General features: G+C 32.0%; 1 protein-coding gene across 1 annotated transcript; it reads right to left on the reverse strand.

Moving 5' to 3' along the window:
* Window positions 1-5,838: 5,838 nt before the first annotated feature.
* ergic53 (protein ERGIC-53) lies at window positions 5,839-21,338 on the reverse strand. Its single transcript, XM_068765676.1, has 12 exons — window positions 21,123-21,338; window positions 17,378-17,532; window positions 16,027-16,199; window positions 13,093-13,208; window positions 11,809-11,979; window positions 11,454-11,566; window positions 11,156-11,284; window positions 10,422-10,517; window positions 10,041-10,126; window positions 8,957-9,118; window positions 7,853-7,978; window positions 5,839-6,740 (listed from the first exon to the last, which is right to left on the reverse strand). The coding sequence occupies exons 1-12, from the start codon at window positions 21,283-21,285 to the stop codon at window positions 6,704-6,706; spliced, it is 1,527 nt and encodes a 508-aa protein (XP_068621777.1). The 5' UTR covers window positions 21,286-21,338; the 3' UTR covers window positions 5,839-6,703.
* Window positions 21,339-21,724: the final 386 nt, after the last annotated feature.

Here is a 21,724-nt window from a genome sequence, read left to right on the forward strand (position 1 = left end):
CACTGCCAAATGAGTATAAACCGTATGCTAAAGTAGTTAAGATTGCTTTTAGAATGTGATGTTAGAGGAAAGTACATTAGGCGTGATTTAGACAAGAAATATTGATGTATTCAAAATTAATGAATAGATTATTCGAGAATACATTAGTGGAAACGAAATTGCATTACAGAAATAATTGTAAAATATAATGTACTTAAATGTAAAAACACTTATACAATATTTATTATTTTTAAGCTTCTTTAATGTTGATTTTAAGAACATTTGGCACAAAATAAATATTTTAATTTGAAACTTATAGATTTACAATTTAAGATTCGAAATGTACTGTACAATTACGATTTATTTCATAAATATTTGACATAACTAAGTTTAATATTAAACCGCATTGCTTTGTATTTACTTTGAATTTGACGTTTGTTCCCGCGGATAATATCGCGCCATTCCTATGCATTGAATTTTCTCAATATAAATTAAGAAAAAAAGTATCAATATTACATAGATAACTAAAAAAAAGTGACAAATAAAAACTATTCGGAACACCAATTAGTATATAAGCTAGATAAATATAAACCTAGATAATAAATGCTTCTTTTAATTTGGGGGCATCATTACAATGTTTTTGTTCATTAATCTTTTATTTTCATACCTTTTAAAAAAAAAATGTAGTTGATATTTCTTAGGTACTGTAAGGTGCCATAAAATAATTTTAAATTTTAAAATAATATACCAATGTGATGTATTATTCACAGTGGCACATAAACATTTTTCACAACCGATTGAAAAATTATTACGAAATAAAATATAATTTAGTTATTGTCATTTTTGACTTACAATTAAGGTTACTCTGGTAGAAAGTTAAAATTTATAACTCGCGTAGCTATCGACGCGCTGAATCAAATATACATTAGAGAGTATTTTATATTAATCATTTTACATGAATACATAATATATAGATAGATAAGGCGCTGGTTATCATATAAATGAATAGTTCCCAAAAGGGGTCCAGTCGGACCTCCGGTTGACTCCCGTTGGCGTGACAAAAAACGCGGTTTTACTATAAGCATTAATCTGCTTTTGTTAGCGAGTAACTAAATATGTAGATAAATAGTAAAGTCGAATGAAATCACTTTTTGATTGGTCAACTTAATTTTTTTGACTTAAACTTCACTGCACAATTAATTTTCACTTTTTTTTTCCGAAAACTATTAATTAATGATTGTGACATAACTGCTTTGTAAATTTTCAGAGTTAAATCTAATCTCAATATTTTTTGTCGTATTTCTGAAATATGGTAGAAATGTAGATACAGGGAGTCAACCGGAACAAGCTAAATTTTGAGAAAATGAGAAAAAAGTGACGCCACATTTATTTTAAATTAACGATAATAATTTGGCAAGAGTTTTGAAATTGTATTGCTCATTAGTGCCGGATATTTAGAAATCAATGCTTAGGGTTTATGGTGCTATGAGTAGAGATGGAGAAAGCTCGAATGCCGCTCTAGTTTAGATGAAATGTTAATCGTATAACACGTATTTCATACAAGTTATGCTACATTAAGTTATGTTATGTTAAGTTAAAAAGAAGGAAGTAGTAAGAAAATAAATTTTTATTCATGTGTGGGTTAGGAGTTTAAAGACTATAAGATGAAGGACATAACTATGAAGGAACCTCTAAAAACAAAGTGGGCAGACAACCTTGTCAAGGGCGCCAGAAGAGGTTGCATGCAGGCCGCTTCCAATCGGTTCTATTGGAAGTCTCTGGGGGAGGCTTATGTCCAACAGTGAACTGACATTTTACAGTTGAAACGATGATAATGTTACATTTGTATATAAAAGTAATTATCGTTTAAGTTCATTTAAAAATATATGTCAGTCAGTCGAGCGCACCGCTGGAAAGTGATTATTGAACGGTGTTAGTAATGTCTCTATTATTTTGGCCTTTTGCTTTCGGCTGTGAGTTCTTTTATGTAGATATTTATTGCGTAGAAGTCGATAAATTTTAAGATAGTGAAAATAAATAAGTACATTTGTACGTGGTATTGGACAATTCGTAGTCTTGCTCCTAGCCTTATTGGCAACCTCATTGTCGCTAGCTATAAATATACGTATATAGCTATACCCAGGATTTCTCTATGGGATCTAATGCAAGAGTGAGGAAATCTGTAGATAAAAGTAACCTAGCGGATTGGTAAGTTAAAATGGCAGTCGCTGGCCACATAGCGTTTAGACAAGTGACTTGGTCCTATTGGATATGTATGGGAGAACTTTATACCCACCTGTGGACATCCGTCATCTGTAATGATGAATATTGGACTATCAATAAATATTAACTTTAGTGGTTTTTTTTTTTCAATATTATTCTTAATGCATCAACATTCAAAGATACAGATTGTAAATTTAAACGTCAATTGCATAAGGATAGGATTGGGATTCTGAAGAATTTATTTACGATTCGTACACAATACATTATTGGTAAATAATTGAACTTAATAATAGCATGACATGAACTATTATTTATACACAATGTGGACATTTCAGTCCAACTTAACTAAGCTAGTAACTTGAAACATCTACATATGAATAAACTCTTTGGACGGGTAAGGGTTTAACATCGAAGTATATTAGAATCTCTTAAGCGTTTTCGGAAGAAATCCTTATAAAAAATTAAATTCATAGGTGACCGGTGGGAGTGAATAAGTTTGCAAGCAAAACTGTTGTATTTCAATGTTTTATTTGTACATATATACTTTGTATTATAAAAACATCACGCCATTTTTAATATAGATTTGTTATGATCATATTAAGTTAAGATTTTATTTCATATTAATGTGTTACATTGTATTGACTATATATATATGAAAATAAAGGTACATATAACATTGTAGTTTCATTTCACAATTCCCAAAGCCTGTCGCGATTTAGTTTAATAATTAATGTTAATAATTTCAATTTCTTCATGACGCACATGAGAGGTCTTTGAGATCATCAGAGAATCTGAAATTAAAAATGACGGCGCATTCGTCTTCGTTTATGGCCAAATCTTTTACCACACAGGCCGTTCGATTGTGGAATGCGTTACTAGTAAATATAAGAATTGCAGTCACTTTTAATTTTTAAGAAAATGGTTAAGAACTATTTACTTGACATATGATTAATTATCCGTTAATTCATTTCTTTTTCTTTCTGTTTCTTTATTTTTTCTGAGAAAAGTGCGATCCAAATAAGTTTGATGTTTTTTATTTATAATTGTATAATATTATATTTATAATATGTATTATACCTTATTTATTATAAGTATATAAATATATATATATTTATGTTTGCACATGTTAACTACCCATTATTTATACTTCTACCTTTTCCATACTATGGCTGTCTGTAGGAGATTGCCTCTGTGATAAGACCGCCCATTGTACTTTTTTGTTTGTTATTATGAAAGATAAATACAATAAAGTATATTAAATAAAAATAAATAAATTTTGATGTCATCAGTGCTAACTTACGTTGCAGGGAAATGAAAAAACTGAAGGATTCAAAGTATTTCATTGATTGTAATTATATAGAGCTGTGGTAACCCAGCGGTAGAGAGCTGAGACTTGCGATTACAGGTCGCAGATTCAATTTCAGGAATATCTTATTTCATTCACACTTTTTGCATTAATTATAGGGGATTACCACTAGTCGTAATATTCCACAGGATGGCAGCAGCGTGCTCTGCGTGCCATAAGACTAACCCGCGTTCCAATCGTGGCGATTATGGTATATACACCATAGATATCTTTGGGTGAGGTCTATGCCTCGCAGTGCAGCGTCTGTGAACTGAAACGACGATGAATTACATTGTACTTAATAATTGACATTTTCACTAAGGAGATTCAACTGTCAATATTGAATGTTATTGAAAACCAAAAAAGTAGGCCTAATTAAATAATATACAGGTTAATAGGATTGGGTATTTGGCATACTATAAGGTCAATAATATGTACATCAATTTGCTAAAATAAAAATATAGACCAATATTAATTTATATAAAGGTTTATGAATTATAATTTCTAGTGCAATTTTTTTTCAATTGTAACTTTTAAAAATTGGGGTCATATTGCACCATATGTTAAATTCTGTTTACAGACAGATTTATTGTTTGGTTTTTTTGATTAGACTTGCATTGAAAAAAAGAGGATATTGTAGGAAGAAATATTTTGTAATTAATCGATGTTTGGCTTGACTGAAAATAAAAGCAAAACCATTAAAAAAAAATCATGTAATTAAAAAATAACGGATAACAATTCGGATACAAAATTATGAAATAACTCGGACAATACGAACTTGTATATCTGGCGAGGGCTATTGGATTGACAATAAAACGACCTTTTGTGACAAATAATAAAATTTACTAAAGAGAGAAAAATATAAATATTATGTACAGATATTATATTGTTTCACTTATTCACAAACACACTCACATTGGTATAAAAATAAGTTCCCCTGTTAAATTCACATTACTCGCATGGTTAACACTAGCGTCGACTTCGACGATGACATAGTTACTTTCCGAAGACATATAGATAAAAAACTAAATCTAATTTAATGAGTTTTGTATAACTAGTATACGTAACATCAATTATAACATCATATATACCGAAGATAGATATTCAGAGTACATAAGAGGCCGTTCATAAAATAGATTCTTCCTAAAGGAGGTATGGAGGCTGAATTGCTTAGTTTGACAAGAGTTGACATACTGGGGGTCTAAGAAAAGGTTACGATCACCATTAAACTTTAGTGTTGATTATAAATCATCATTATGTCAGATTATGCATTAATTCAGAAAGAGAAGTCTAGCTTTATGACATAATATTTAGAGAAGGGGGAGAGAGAGTGTAGCGTGGTGTGATTGTGTAGGAGGAGTTCAAAAAAATGAAAGAAATGATGTATTTTATGAACGGCTGCTGAAGTTATGGATTATTATGAAAAGCAGTTTTTTTTTAGCAAAAGTAATATCCATTTGTGACTAATTGAAGCCACTTTCATAATTTTTCAGCTATAATAAATTTAATTATTCATGTTATATACACATCCGAATATAATCTGTGGTTAATTACATTAGTAATTTTATAAACACCGAAGCATAGATATATAAAAATAGAAATTTGTGTTAACATTGCAAACAATACGAAAAACAATATTCTAATTAATTAGTTTTTATTATCTGCACACATTATTGGAAATTGTTAATAAATGTATCTTTGTTACGGAAAAAAAAAATATTATTAATATCAAAATAAACTTGAAAATTATCTGATTGAAGCAACACTCATTGCGCTGTTAATGTGTTTGAATAGATAATCCATTACAGCATATTTGTGCACTTTTTGAGACAAAGTGTATATAAAGCATAAATCTTATTAGCCCCAAAATTAAATTTTAGCCTTGTTTCCACAGATAATGACAAGAATCCTTTTGGAAATCAAAACGGTTGCTGGAAGATCTTTAAACAGAGAGATCTTACGAGAATTCCATATGTAAGTAAAGATACTTAAATATCAAATGAGTACACATAGGTCACAGGTAATATTTAAAGTATATTAAAAATATATAGAATATTTGTGTTTACGTTCATTTACTTTCAATAACGATTAATAATTTATTTTTTATGGTATTACAATTATCATGCTATTACATGAAATAATGATTTTAGAAGTTTATTGAACGAAAATTTGCAGAAAAATCCTATTATAATGTGAAACTTTTTTAAGCGACAATAAACTTTGGAAATAAATTATCACTGTAAAAAGAATATTGTGAAAGTGACCATAAAAAAAATTATTAAACCTTGTAGGCTTTCTTTGAAATCTAGGTGCATTTAGAATACTCGTAGCTTCAAGTGAACAATGCCATTATAAGGGAGTTTAATTTGATTCGAGTTTTTATCAAATTGGACTCTACAGGCATTCTTTTTATGAGGTACACAAGTGGTCACTATAAATGATTCTAAATGAATAATATTATCAATAAATAGCAAGCACATATATTATGTATATATATTATACAGTTATTTATATATGTATGTAAAGATATTAATGTCTTTTGTATAATGTCGACAATTTGTTTGATTATTATAAATATATTTTGAGTGTTTGGTTATATAAAATAAGGCTGTAATCAACCTTAATTTTACACTTATTCAAGACATATCATATCACCTTTTCACTTTGATAACTTGAAATTGTTACATTTATGCTACGAACACAGAATATATTACTAATAAACAGAGATCAGAAAATTGATGCATTTAATTGTTGGCTTACTATGGAGAGACCTTTTGCATCGAAAAAATCCTGAGCTGCGAATGAGATAGGTAACAATGCCTACTTGCGCGTGTGAGAGGACAAACTACACATTGTATAGACTCCAAAAATAGTACCCTATGTTAATTTATGCATTAAGAAGCCTATTGAAGCAGTATCCATAATTTATTACTAAAAATTACTTTCGGTAAACATGCATACAAATATCTGATCTCCGCGGATTAAGTACAAAAATTTTAGAAATATGAACAAATATTGACAAATTTGTGACATTGAATTTATATAAAATATTACGTTATAGATTATCTGATGCATTCTGTGCGATGAGTTTGGCAGTTTCGCACAGGACACGTGGCGGGTAGTGTGAATTCAACAATGCAGTTTTATACAAGCGCCTTAGAAAAACTTCTTTGCTTGTGCTTCTTTTTTCTCTCTGCGAAACAAAAACAAATTTCACTTATTTTCTTTGTACGGGAAATTCAGTCGAGGCATTATATCGATTTGTGTAAACCTGGTGGTTGTAATGTTGGAATGGAAGTCAGCTAAGAATTTTACTATATTTCATCCGCTACGGAAGTTGTAGGAGTATTTATTAATAAAATGCATTTTTTCAGGTAGGTATATATATTGGTCAGATTTATTATATATCGTCGCCCCTACCGAATAAACCTGTAATCGCAAAAATCAAATTTTACAAGAGAAACAAAAAAATCTAAATTCTTTGATAACTTTCATTATATTCAACCTTTAATAGCTTTTTATATACTAAATCAAAATTATTTTTTCAGTATCCATGTATTTAATTTCTGTTTAAAATTCTGGAAATTATCCGAGTCATCACAAAAAAAGATTTTACTGGAATTGAATTTAAATGTTTTTGAGAATAATGTCTTTTACGATGTTATTTATGCCGAGTTCGATATTGACCGCATCAGCAAGGTACAATATTATTCATGTGTACATTTCTGCCAACTCTTTTCCCCAATAGTTTTTTTTTTTGGGTCTCATTGGATTAGTTTGTGATTGATTATTTAATTGATTAATAGATTATGGTAATAAGATGTTACTGTAAATATATAAAAAGTACAAAAATAGCCTTTAATATCCATTACTATCAATTTTTTGAACATCTCAGCCGCGCATAACATAGTACTTGCGAGTAGTACATGAGAATTTCGTTACCTTAATTTTACACTACAAAAATCTGAAAAAATCACAGTGTAAATACAGGTAGTATTTACTAGACATTGTAATTTATTTAAAGCCTGCAATAGTATAATACGGGTTTCTTAGGTGGAGCGACGATATCAGGCATTTTAAATATTATTAAGAATTGATTACATGAATCCACAAAAGATGGAAGCCATACATAGTGAACATACATATTCAATATGTTAGTAACTTAATATAATGGGTTAAGCTGAGGTGCTTGTAGAAAGCCTGAGTTGGTCTTTACTGCAGGGGTTTACACCAAGTGCCTGGACAACTTACACCCTGTGAAGCTGCAAATTTCTATGGGTTAAAGCGCAGGTCAAAATAACTTACTTGTATAGCGTATAGAGGAACATGACGGTCAGCTGTGAGGCAACCACCATCAGCAGCGTGGTGGTGCTTACGCATGATATCTCCGGACACGACACCTGCGCGCCCATCTGTGGTGCGGACGTCAGCCTGCAACATTTATAACATTTTCAGTAAAAAAATTGATACATAGGTTATTTAAGTTTTGACCTTGAATATTGCTTTCCGCCGCCAAAGTGTGCCTAGCCTAAGATCTCTTTAAAGGTAGCGAAGGTTGAGGGCTTCTGACAATGAGGGTGCCTACATACTACTATTTAACCGGATGGGAAGGCCGTCGAGCTCTTCGTTTCAGAGAGTGACAAGGCTCACCAATGCCTAAGAGAGGACCTCAGCTTGGGCTGTCATTTGTCGATATCCCTTTAGCTTTCTGACCCAAGAGCGCCCGAATGGTAAACAGTTCATAAATTTTAATTTATGTGACTCTAATTCTTAGATGTTATTATAAATTGTATTTGCATTATTAATAATAATGATTTGAAATTTACTTCACATTTTACTTTTTTCTTTAGGATTTGTGAACATTGACATTCACTTACGACGGTGTTCATAGTATTTGTTTAAATGTGTTTATTTAGTAAGTTTTGGATAATTGGAGGTAAATAAATATATTATTTAATAAACCAACTCTGCTACAAGATGTCATATTTTTTAAAGAAACTGAGACTGGCAGCCCAATAAAAAAATTAAACATATTTCACATTGATATTTCTAATTTGATGTTTTAATTATAAACAACTAATACTTAAGAAAATGTGTTTTATATTCTACAAGACTAGTAACAACGTGATTAATTAAGGATAATCCTAATACGCCAATATTTATTTGTTTTAGGTAAAATGTTTGTTGGTGCTAATTATAGTCATTTAATTTTACTTGCTTACTTTGGCTGCAGTCGTTAATAGTGTAAACGTTTTGAAAATGTAATCTACTACAGCTAACTTGCTTTACGCTTAAAGTAACTTAATATTTTTTTGCATTATTTAATATGTTTTGTGATTGTTTCTTCCTGCACATAATAAGAACATGCATATTTACAGAAATTTGCATGTTTAAAAATATTAAGTTTACCTTTGCGCGACTCCATTAACTGCTTGCTTGACTTGATTGACACTGTCCCTTATCTCGTTGAGGAACTGAGGGTTGATGGCAGCTCCGCCACCGCCCGCTACCGCGCCACCAGCTCCCGCTAGCAGCGAGTCCGATTTACGGGACACGTCGATTACGAAACCTCTGAAAATTTAATAAACAACCAATGAAAAGTTTTTAAATATTATTTTTCTACAGAAGATATCTGAATAAATACACATAATCAACCACAATAGACTGTGTGTGTAAAAATCTGACGCATAATAGTGCGTTTTATAAGACACTGATTATATATGTGTTCGAATAAGGAACTTAATGTAAAACTTTTTTAAACGCTTAAAATTTTGTTTTTTGCCAAAAAAGCATATGTAGTAGTATAATAGCATAGCATAAAGAAATATTAAGTATAAGTTAGTTCGTATCGACACCACAATAACTAGCAAGAAACTCAGTAGTTTGTCATTTTTTGATTATTGTTTTAAAAAAATTCTCTTAAAATTAGGACAATAATTTCCCGGCGTATGCATTTTTGTCAGAGCCTGTGCTCAATAAATTTCTTAAATTTACTAAAAACTAAAGTAGCCACGTGACTTGGTAGTTTGTTATAGAATAATATACCTATACAAATGAGTGAGACGACACTTTACAGAGTAAAATATGTGCGTTCATTGCAAGTGCGCTCACATTATAAATCATATAAAAACGATTAATTTAATGTTTCTTGGCTTTTGAGATATTTGTTAATATGTTAATATCTGTATTAACATTACATATTTGAGCTGGAAATGTGACTTTTATTTATTTATTTTTATTAAATAATAACCTAATTTCTCACATATTTACTTTCTATATAAGTTTTAAAATTCGGAGCACTGAGAATCAGCGCCATCTGTAGTAGTTTACTATATACATACACGCTACTCAATGTGTTTTTATTATTTTATTTTCTTTTAAGATTTCAACTCAAAGCTGACACAAAAATTATGGATTAGGATAATTTACATATTTTTTATGTTTACACCAAAAAAAATGCATTTAGTAAAAAAATCTGACAAGAGCGACTCACTTGAGCTCAGCGATGGTGTTGATCATGAGCTGGTTATTTGCGACCAGCGTGTCCCAGTCCTGGCGTCCGATTGGCAGTGACGGCATCTGCGACAGAAAAATATTTTATTAATTTCTTCTAATGACATATACACATTTATACATGATGTATAATATACGGTATTTTTACGGTTTTTTTCTTTTTGTAGGTAACGCCGGTAGGCAGAGGGAAAAAAAGTAAAAAAAGCAAAGGACCATACATATGATTTATGAAACTCTTAAATGTGACCGACGAAAAAAACTTTCAGTGGTTCATCAACTGCCACTTCAGATATGATAACTAAAGTCATAGCGAATGTATTATAGATGATTTTTTTTTTTAAAAAAGTTATAATAATGTTACCTGCATAGGAGGCTGGCCTGGCTGCACGGGTTGCCCTTGCGATTGACTGTACACAGCCGTCAGCATGGATAGAGAGTTCATTTGTTTTCCAATCACCTAAAAAATGCTTGAGTTGAAAAAAGTTCTAGTAAAAAATGGTCTCACTGGCCAATGAAACCATAGTAAAAATAACATTGGCTTTGTAGACAAAACGGTTAAATGCCAGAAAATGGTATATGTAAATTACTATTTTAGCACAGAATGATAAATTGTTAAATTTTAAAGTGTAGATACAGTACGGAATATATGTGGGCATGATCAAAGAGTATATGCGATCTAATAAGAAATATTAGAAAAATGGCTCCACCTGTTTAACTTGCAAAAATATGCAATGATAACAATATTATTTTTTTATATACTTTACTTATACATTTTGTATACTAAAATGACAGTAAAAATACCTATAATAAATACAAATGTCTGACCGTCCTTCTTTTTAGTAACAGTTTATTTTTTGTTCTAAATAAGTGTAATTGATGAACTATTTTGACAGTAATGTTATTACAAAAAGCTAATGCGATGGTGAAATTAATTATTTACTATACTGCAGGAAGTAAGGCAGTGGATGGATGAGGTCAGGATTGCAAAGGACTGTATAGGATGGGATTGGTGCAGACCCATATCTAGCTTACGAATGTAGGGGGATTATCACAAGACAATGTGAATGACAGAATTATTAACAGAAATCTCCTTACCTCATCAACTTTCTTGTTGAGGTCTCGCAGAATGTCGTGTATCTGACCCTGGCCCTGGAATATCTGTCTTAGTTCGCGCTGTCCGTCCGATTCGAACCAATCGTCGAATTCGCCTTCCTTGTCACGCACCTGGGAAGGGAATAACAGAAATAAACCTTCAGGTAAATATGTATCTTTACCTCCAACTCAATTTTACATAAATATTTTTCAATTGATAATCAAAAATGATCTAGGGTTATTTCTTCTAAAGAACATAATAAATAGATTAGGTTAGATAATTCCATAAGCTTTTGCATACTTCATCGGGATGTTCCTTTCTGTATTCAGTTTTCTGCTGTTCCAACTTCTTCTGGTACTCCTGGTACTCTTGAGATAGCTTTTGTTGTTCATCATTGCTGATCTGTTGACCTCCTGCGAAAAATGGTCATATTAATGATTTCAAAAATTTATTTAGTTTTATAATTAAATATATTATTGCCATAATTGGAAAAGTGTTTGTATATTTTTGTGCTCGATCGACATGAAATTTTTACTATATTTATGAAACATGTTACATGTACCATTCAAATTTATAACGTCGCAATTCTGTGGTGACCTTATAACGCTGCTATTTTGTACTAAAGACGACAAAAGTTTAAATTAATATGGCCCACCTTGCTGCTGCTGTTGTGTGCTGTGTAGCGAGCTGGTGAGTAGATGGATGACGTCATGATCGTCAGCTAGGCCTCCAGTGGCGGCCGACAGCCCAAAGTACCCGCCTCGCGGTAACGCCACGTTCTCCGCACGGAAACATAACTCATAGTCGGCTTCGTTGTTCGTCATACCTGTTTAAGGAATTTAAACATTATGCCATTGCAATAAGGTTAGTTTTACAAATATAACTCAAATACAATAAATTAAATATACCATTTTAAATACACTTACTCCGTATCGAACTATATACGTGGAAATTGATTTCAACAGCAAATACGCCATACCGTGGCCAATTGTACGTGAAATAATTTTCACAACTTAAACCATAAACTGTTATTTTGTGCGCATATTCCTTACCTACTTGTAAGTGTAAAATGTTCTTGATTGATGACCATCAATGGAATAAAATAAATGTAGTTTTCTTTGAGTTGTTTTCTATCGACAAATATAGATGTAGATATATTTTGTATTGGTGAGGTGGCCTATTGAATGTTTATTTCCTTTACGCTTAGCTTTCGTTGTTTTAGCTCATAAGAGCCTATTACAAGGCATAGTCTTCACCCAAAAATATCAACGGGGGATATGCTATAATTGGCACGCTTGGTAATCATGGTATAAAATTGACGCTGCTGTCCATCCTTTGGAAACTTATTTGTCCGCAGCGGAAATCCCATATAACTAAAGCAAAATGCAAATTACATAAGAATGTATCCCGGAATCGAACCGCCGATCTACGTGTCTTAGTCCTCTACCCGCTACTACTGTGCTTAGCTTTAATAAAAAATAAATTAAACAAAGAATATCTCTCTTTTTAGTTTGTATTAAACAGTAGCGGAAGATATTAGGGATCAGAAAGTAATGTCGTTTCTCTCGACATATTTTACAGAAAAATCGATTGATTTTTACCGCTCCGGGTTTTAAATTTTGTATACTAGATGGCAAAAGATAGACGATAACGAAGGTGAATATTGTTGAATAGAAATAAAAACTTGTTTAAAATGTAGTCGTGTGAATTTAACTTAGGAAAGCGACATTACTTCCGGTCTCCTAATAGATAAATGATTTTTCTTTTAAAACTATAGTACAAGTAGCTCAGGTGTGAAGAAGTATAATCATCGCCTGAGGTATCTCAGGGGTCGACTGTCAAAATGCACACAAGATATTTGAATACAGACCGCTTGACTTTTGTGGGCTTATTCAAAGACGACTTAATTGGTCATTTTGTGGTTTAAAAATATCCTCACCATTATGGAAGTACACAGTGAGCGTGTTGAGGTAGTACTCGATGCGCGCTCTGGTGGGGAACGGCTTGTTACGGAAGTCACGGAGGCAGCCCGATAGCAACTGCGTCGACCCATCACTGAATTAAAAAAAAACCTTTAGTGTCAGGTGTCAACATGACATGTCTTTGACATTGACGCGTACCGTGCCACGGCAATTTTTGAAGATTAACAATTCAAGCCGCATGGGGCGTATATGAACCACACTAAAAATTAAAAAAAAAATCGTTAAAGACGTATGCTTTACACTTTTTCAACATTGCAAAGCCATAATTAGCGGGAAAATTGTAAATATCAATATGCATTACGTATGCGCATACGTAATGTGAAGATATCTACATTCGACGCGACAATTCATTTTTTTAAGAATTGTTTGTTTTTCAATGAGAACTTCAAATGGCCTGAACGGAAAATGCAGCGGAGGTCGTATACGCCCCACATGACATGTGTTAATATAATATATAGCCGGTCACAAATTATTGTCAATAGCATAAAAATAATACATTTAAAAAAATAATTGTATTTTATCTTTATGCAATCGATTTTTTACAATAAGATGCTAAAATTTATATTATTTTTCTACATTTTAGTGGACGCTTGAAAAGAAATGAGTAGCAGTAATTGCTTCACACCGTTTATTTTTTTCACATTCGTTTAAGCGGCCACTCCGTAATAGGTTTCATTAATATATTTTTCGTATAGGAATGCGACAGGCCATTAACTTCTGGCAGTATAAAATTGGCAACAAGAAGCAGACAGCAAACAGAAATTAATTATAGTATAAAATAGTTCAAATTTAGAAAATTTTTATGTTTATTTAAAGATTTTCAAACCATTGATTTTTGAATAGGGTGGTGTACCATGTTCATGCATGGTTAATAGCAAATGACCCACACATTCACACCTTTAAAAATTTTACACTTGTTTTAAAACAAAAGTTTTTCCTTTTAAATTGAATGTGGTAAAGACCTGGCTGGCGACAAATAAGAGAAACAGTAATAAAAAAAATGTTCTTTTTTGTAGAAATCAGACTTAAGTAAGAACACAAAAGTAAATTAAGTGTATGAAGACATTTTAAAGAAAACACTTTTAGCAAACATTGTAAAAGTATGTGTTGAAAGAAATTTTATCAGTTTATGCTCCAGTGTATATATAACAGTGATACTGTTATCTCTAATTAAAATTAACATCGTATACTTGTGATCGCGTTATAAAAGGTTCTACGCCAAGAGTCATCTGTCGACCTTAACAAGGTCATCTGTTCACCCAGGGGACATCTTCCAATGCGTTTGCCGATCCGCGGACTCTTCACAGCATTTACGCTAGTGGCCATATGTTCTATGTTTACACGCTACGTAGTCGGCCCACAGCTGGGCTGTAGGTTACTATAGTTCATGTACGAATCTCCTCAGTTTCGAACAAAAAACAAGAAACAAAAACGAACGCAACAGAAGATATTTCTCGGATATATATAATAATTCACGTAGGCACAGATGGGTAAGTAACTTTTAAAGAATGACTAGCACCAGGGATGTTAACACCAGCTCTGAGTGGACTTCGCAACCAAAAGACTACGAGGAATATCCAGGAAGGTTTGGCTGGAATGTGTAAAGGAAGGTGTCAGCAGTATCAAAAGCAAGACAGGGACACAAGATTCATTAAGGGTTGTAGCGCAATAGGAAGAAGAATGATACGAAGAAATAATTTTATTACACAAGATGGTTTAAAAAACTCGCTACATTATGCGTAATATTTGCATAAGGTGACCTTTTACATATCTATATATAACAGTAGTCAAAATATGTTTAACAAAAAAAATGTCTACTTCAACTGACACATCCTTATCTATGGTACAATAAATTTCAATAAGTTTTAACTTCATTTAATAATTATCGATAAACTAACCCCACATTAATGTTCCATGTTAGTGTATTCATATTTGGAACACGTGTTTATCAAGCTTACAAACCAGATTGTACTGTTCCGATAAAAGATTTATTTAATCTTGGTCGTCAAAGACTTCGTCGAAATCTAAATAATTCCTTCATTGAGAATATTTATAACAATTATAACATCATAGGGTTGGTTTATTATAGAATACACATTTGAGTGAGATAGATAACTACAAATGCACTCGTAAGTAGAAACTTTGAAAATAATTGTTTGTTTGTGAATTCGAATTTATCTATTAGTGCTACCGAAACCGCTGTACCGCACCTAAAAAATACACGGTGAGGTGGAGGTTGAAGAATAAACGGCATGTGTGCTGCCATCGCGAGCGCTAACAGCGGACGTTACGAAGCGGGCGATATTCCCTCCATCTCGCTGCGATGCGCGTATGTCTAAGGCGCGGTAGAGCGATTTTGGTAGCAGCATAGAATTCGTTGAAGTCGCCTTCATACATTTTTAGTGAAAAATTACATCTGTCATCATTACGGCAAGTAATTTTAATCTAAGCAATTTAAACAAATAACCACGAACCTATACATATAAAAAAGACTCAATCCTATACTTTAAAGATAGATTATTATACTCATTACTGGCATACATTCTATTCTCTTACTTCCTCATAAATATAACAGTTGATTTATTTTTAAGATGATAAAATTATAACTCTATAACGAAACAAAAGAACCAAAGTCACTGACGTAGCTCGAAGAATTGCTCATCTGAAGTAGTATAGGCGTGCAGGAGCACATTACCCGTGCAACCGACAGGGGTTGTGGCCGAAAGGATCTAGAGTGACGACCAGGAGCTGATTAACGCGGCGTGAGTACGCTCCCGAGTAGGTGGACCGACAACACAGTCAATATCACGAGAAGTTGCCGGATGCGAGCACGCCTATGACTTGCCATGAGCGTTTATCAGCTAACATGATGATCGTGATGAAACTCTTACCTCTTATGGTCAAAGTTCTTTGTTCCATCATTGAGAACCGCCATGATGTATGGGTTGTTGTGCTTGTTGTCGTTATCGAAGGAGTCGAACATGACCGCGAGACCGTTCCATCTGTCAGAAGATCCAAACACGTCGCCGTTGTAGTCGCCCCGCTGCGTCGTGTACCAGAACGCCTGGGAAGATAATTTGATATAAGCCTCTTGAAGTCATAAATGAAAGCCACTACAGAAGAGTTTGAAATCTCTACGCTCTGATCTCAGCTTGTAATAGAGAAGAGTAATAAGAGTCAGTAAAGTTTCTTGCCTCGAAACACCGGCAGGTCATCGGATCGTTGTTTTGTCATCTACTTTTTCTCTTACAATCAATTTTCTTCGATTCTCTGTTTGTCCCTTGGTAATATTATCAAAATCTGATCAATGTACTCATTCATCATGATATTTCGGGTAGCATAAGGCTAAGAGACTTGTATTAATTCCTTTCGCCTAGTAGAGGTATGAAGATATTATAAAACTAAACCCACAAGACAAGGCAGTGCGTGCCACGCGAAGCTACCGGGTGTCAATGTGATATGATTTTACTTACCATCTGTCAAGAATTTCTTAATGGAGAAATATTTTTTTTTGTTATTGTTAAAGCTATTAGCCTTGGATAAAAAGCTATTAATAACTGCATAGGGGAAGATTTAGTGCCACCCGCACATCGTTAGCCTAAATCTCTTTATGCTAAGTTTCTGATAGATCTCTTCATAGTAACTAAAGTCAAGATCTACTTCGGTAACCACGGTTCATGCCGGTACATATTTATTTGAACGGATTGGGAGGCCTTTAAACTCTTGGATTACTTGGGTTTTAGTGGAAATCGATTAGGGTGGTCACCAGAATTGCGTTCATATTCGAGGGGTCTTGGAGTCTCGAACCTCTGATAATATATACACATACCTTTAAAGCTTCCGCTACTATCACTTCAGAAAACATAAGCGCTGGGAAAAGTAGTAGAAGAAACTGAAGCGTCTCTTGTCTTTTTATCCGCCCTCGACAAAGATTAAATAAAATCCAGAATTTGGTATGGTTGCAATGCTGTTTAATTAAGTTCTCCGCCATAGTTATCGCATCATAAGGCAGTTTGAGAACGTCTGAGAGGATGAGACGATTGAACTTATTAACTAGAGCAGTTTGTAGGTAGCTGCAACTACAATAAAGGTTTGGACGATTTACTGGGAGGTAGAGAGACTATCGCCCGCTCCGTCCATCGATCACGGTGACTTTTTTTTCTTCACTCTCTACCTTGAGCTTTACTTAGGTATAACGGTTATTAAAAAAACAGGCTTGATGTGACAGAAAATAGCACTTACCAAACCATCAGCACCTATTCTTCCTCTCCCTGTAACCTTGAACATAATGTCCACTTCCCACCAGTCGAAGTTTAATGGATTCTTCGTCCATATCGCACCCTTTTGACTCCTCAACGATGGCGCCAACCGAACACTTTCACCCGAAGCAATTGCATCTGGATAAGATGGGAAGGAAATTAAATGTTGATTCTAAATATTCCTTTTCTAATTCCCTTGCTATGGCTGTGACCACAATTATACATTATATATCATCACTTCAGCCATAGGACATCCAGTACTTCATGACTTATCTATAGATTTTCAATAAGAGCGATTGGAAGCAGCCGGCAACTTACTTACGACCTTAACCTTATTAGTTCATTTATATATACATTATACCTTTTTAGGCAAATGTTTATAGCTGGGATCTCAAAGTGATCAGGGTAAATAACCACTTATTGGTCAACAAAATCTAAAATTTAACCTCAAATAAATAACACTAATTTTTCTTTAATACTTTCAAGGTATAGTTTCAACTATATAAGTTGTGTTATACATACCAACTTGTTATAAAAATAACTATAATTTAGTAAGAAGTATCACTATTGTTTACTCCCTTAACTAAATGCAAATTATTACAATTGTTTTGTTTCAATTCCAAAATGAGAAAGATTTAATAAAATGTGAGGTATTGATGTTAAAAGATCTATTAAATTATTTGCCAGCTTCTGGATGGAATCAACATTCTGAACCTTATAGCGGTATATAGAAAAAATTGGGACAAGTTAGAGATGGGTAGGTTAAGACAGGTAGGTAGCTAAAGACAAAAATGATATATATTTTTCCAAAAGATATAATCACTCTCTAGCTCGCATGTGTTTCACTAATATCTTTATACTTAAGAGTCAATTTTCGTGATGAGTAACCGTTCGATCAGAGCTAGAGAAAAAGAAATGGGCTTATATAGCAATTTAAATATAAAAGAGAGAGATGGATAGCTATTACATGTTTGCATTAAAAATGTTAAATGCGGATTTTCGGAACAACAACTTCACACAGTTGTTTTGTTTTTTTGTTGTGCTTTATGACAAAGAAATAAAATGTTCAATTGGAATATTTCATACGTTTTATTCCGCCTCTCTAAGTTCAAGTCTGAGCTAAGAGAGCCGAAGATATAAAAGATATATTTTTAGTCTTAGCTGTCTTATTCTTTCTCTGAGCCGTACTGAGCTAAATGAGTTAAAGATATAAAAGAGTGATATCCCAAGATCAAAAAGAAATAAATCACTCTTTTCTTATCAGGGATACATTTTATCCATCTCTAGAACAAATATCAGAATGTATAAATATATATTTGAATATGCATTATATTACTGTCACAACATTTCAAAAGTGATTTGCACAGCCTATTCAAAAGAATAAATAATTCTTTCATTATTTCCTTAAGTGATTTTTGAAAGGAACCAGGGTCTTGTGCCATAAATAGTTTGGAATCTCCAATTAAGAGAAGCATATATTCATATTTTTAAATATTAACAATATTATCTTTTAACAATATTTATTAATCTATTAACAATGTTAATGAACCCATTATAAGCTTAAGTGAAATAAAATTTATCAAAACACAACATTTCATAATACCAAAACATGCCATGTGTTAGAGATTAGAAAACATGCTACTAATTTGGAAGCACAATAAAAACATACAATCAAATATAGATAACTGTGACATTTATTGCATTATTTATCTACACTAGCCTATTGGCTACTTGAATATAATATTCTACCAAATAACAGTTTCATTCTTCACAACAAATTGAGTTTCTTTTATCAAGTTAAAAAAATTGTATAGATAATATTTGTGATGAATTTATTATCTATTTTATTATATATCCTTGGTAATAAATTACTGATAATTTTTGCAGGTTTAGAGAATTTGTTATTGGACATAATACATGTATTATAATAGATTTCCACCAGATTCATTACAACATCTCTAGAAACTTCTGGCTTGAGACCCAAAATTTGGTACCAATATACTTTTTGTTGAGTAGAAGAAGTCAAATAGAAGCTACTTGGCACAGACTTCTTTCAAATGGTGTAGTACATGGTTTTGAACTTTAAAATCTTAGGTAGGAATGTGCCAGGCAAGATGAAGCAAACCATTCCTATTGGAAATGTTGTTGATGAAATGATGATTATGTATTCATTTGTAAATATGGTACAGCCTATCCAAAAATGAATGTTTTCATAAATAATAAATAACATACTGTAGTATGTAGCAGGAGGGGGAGCCTGGGCTTAGTTCGCTACATACTTTATTTTACTGGATTGGGAAGTCACCGAGCTCTCAGATAGCTTCGACAGAAGCTCCATGAAAGATTGGAAGGTGTCCCAATAGCTTTAGTTTTTTTGCTGACAAATGAGTAAAACTTTTTTATAGATTTTCACCAATAACCAAACACCTGTATAATACAAATCTTATAAAAATTCACATAGAAACTAACAATATATTTTGTGTCAACTGTTATTGAGGTTAATATGTCAGCAACTACTAACAAAACTGTATTCAAAAATGCATAATAAGTGAAAATATAAATACAGTAAGTGACCTACATTTGTTTTAGTGATATCTTTAGCAATTTGATTTACAAAGCTAATATTAACATTGTACATGTACATTCGATATTAAAACTCATGTTTGTTTAACTTTAAAGTTTATAATGTGTCTGTACATAATTATAATTTACCAAAACATAAGAGACTAAAAATACAAGCCAAATAGCCACCATGGTAAGAAATATGTTGTAAAGGATAAGTGGAATAATAGGTACATTTAAATATGTATAACTGATTCTACTAAATCTCAAATATAATAGGCAATTAGAACATAACATGATATAAATCACTACAATATAAATAATGATTAAATATTCAGAATCCATATTTATATTATGAAGTGTGCTTTATTAAATGACTAGTATTAAAGTTACCAAAACTATTCTGGACCCAAGCAAAATATGTTATGGTTCATATTGTTTAGCAAAATTTATTCATTAATAAAATATGACTAAACCTTCAACATCCGGTAAATATTCCCCTGAATTTTCAATTTTTAATTATAAATTTGAGATACTCAATAGCATAATCTTAGCTTTGTATGACAAAACATTTATTTTATCTTTCATCTTCTCTCAAATTCTTCTTCAATATAGAACTACTAGAAAATTTAATATAAAAAGTAAATTCAATATTATCCAAAAATGATTTTTATTAAGACTACTTAACATTAACATTTGTAATTTTTATTTATATTAGCAACAAACATTAACATTAATGGAACTAAAACAGGTAAATAAAAAAAATATTAAAAATGTGAGAAGACATATCACATGGATTTGTCTAGGATGGGACCGTTAATTGACTGGCATTTATTTTAAATTTAAAACGAAATTAATGTTAAACTATATCCATGCTGTATGCTGTCGTGGAACTAAAAACAAGAATTTGACACTTATTATCCATCCCTTTCATACTAGCTTTAAGAAGTGTAAATTCATCTCGCTCTAAATTGACAGATTTCACTGACGTGTCGCCGTCAACGATCACATCGTAATAACAATATATTTTAACAGAAAATACATTTTTTATAACATAAATAACAACACTTAAAGTAAACCTTTGTTGCTGCAACAGCTGTGCAATACAATAAAAAATATTATTTAAATAATATTGTACTATTAACCATAGAAGATAATTTACTTACTGCCACCGTACTCCCAAAACGGAACCGTCCCATCTTTTTGCGCTAAATACGGTGGTTTAAAAGAGTATTTATATTCAAAACGCCTGTGAACCGTCTGGGTGTTTATATTAACAATTACACTAAACACCGTACATATTAATAAACCTAATTTTTTAAAAGACATGACTATGGTAGATCGCGCACGACTTACGAATTTATGTCAATTGTCAAAATACAATTGCCGAGAGTCGACTGTTACTAAGTGTTGCCAAGTTGAACTTACATTAAAAAAATTTCAAGTTTTTATAAATACCATTTATACAAATTTGTTTAATAAAATCCATACTACTGGCTATCTTTTTCTCTAAAGTAATATTACTTTATTATAAAGTGTTATTCAGTTTCTTGTTGAATTTCAGTTCTTTAAAATAGCTGCGTTTCAGTTTGACGAATCTTAAAATAAATAATATGTAACTTATGATATTACTTGTTAAACACAGTTTCGCTTTGAAATAATAAAAAAAAAATTAATGAAGACCCTTCTTTATTTCCGTTTTCTCAACATAGACAATACAATAAGAATAAAAACCGCAAAATTTATTTTATGTTATAAAGGTTGAGCT

This window comes from Battus philenor, unplaced genomic scaffold, assembly GCF_028537555.1.
Source record: "Battus philenor isolate CCGP_79_NKW_IND1 unplaced genomic scaffold, ilBatPhil1.0.hap1 SCAF_20, whole genome shotgun sequence".
Lineage (NCBI taxonomy): Eukaryota > Metazoa > Arthropoda > Insecta > Lepidoptera > Papilionidae > Battus > Battus philenor.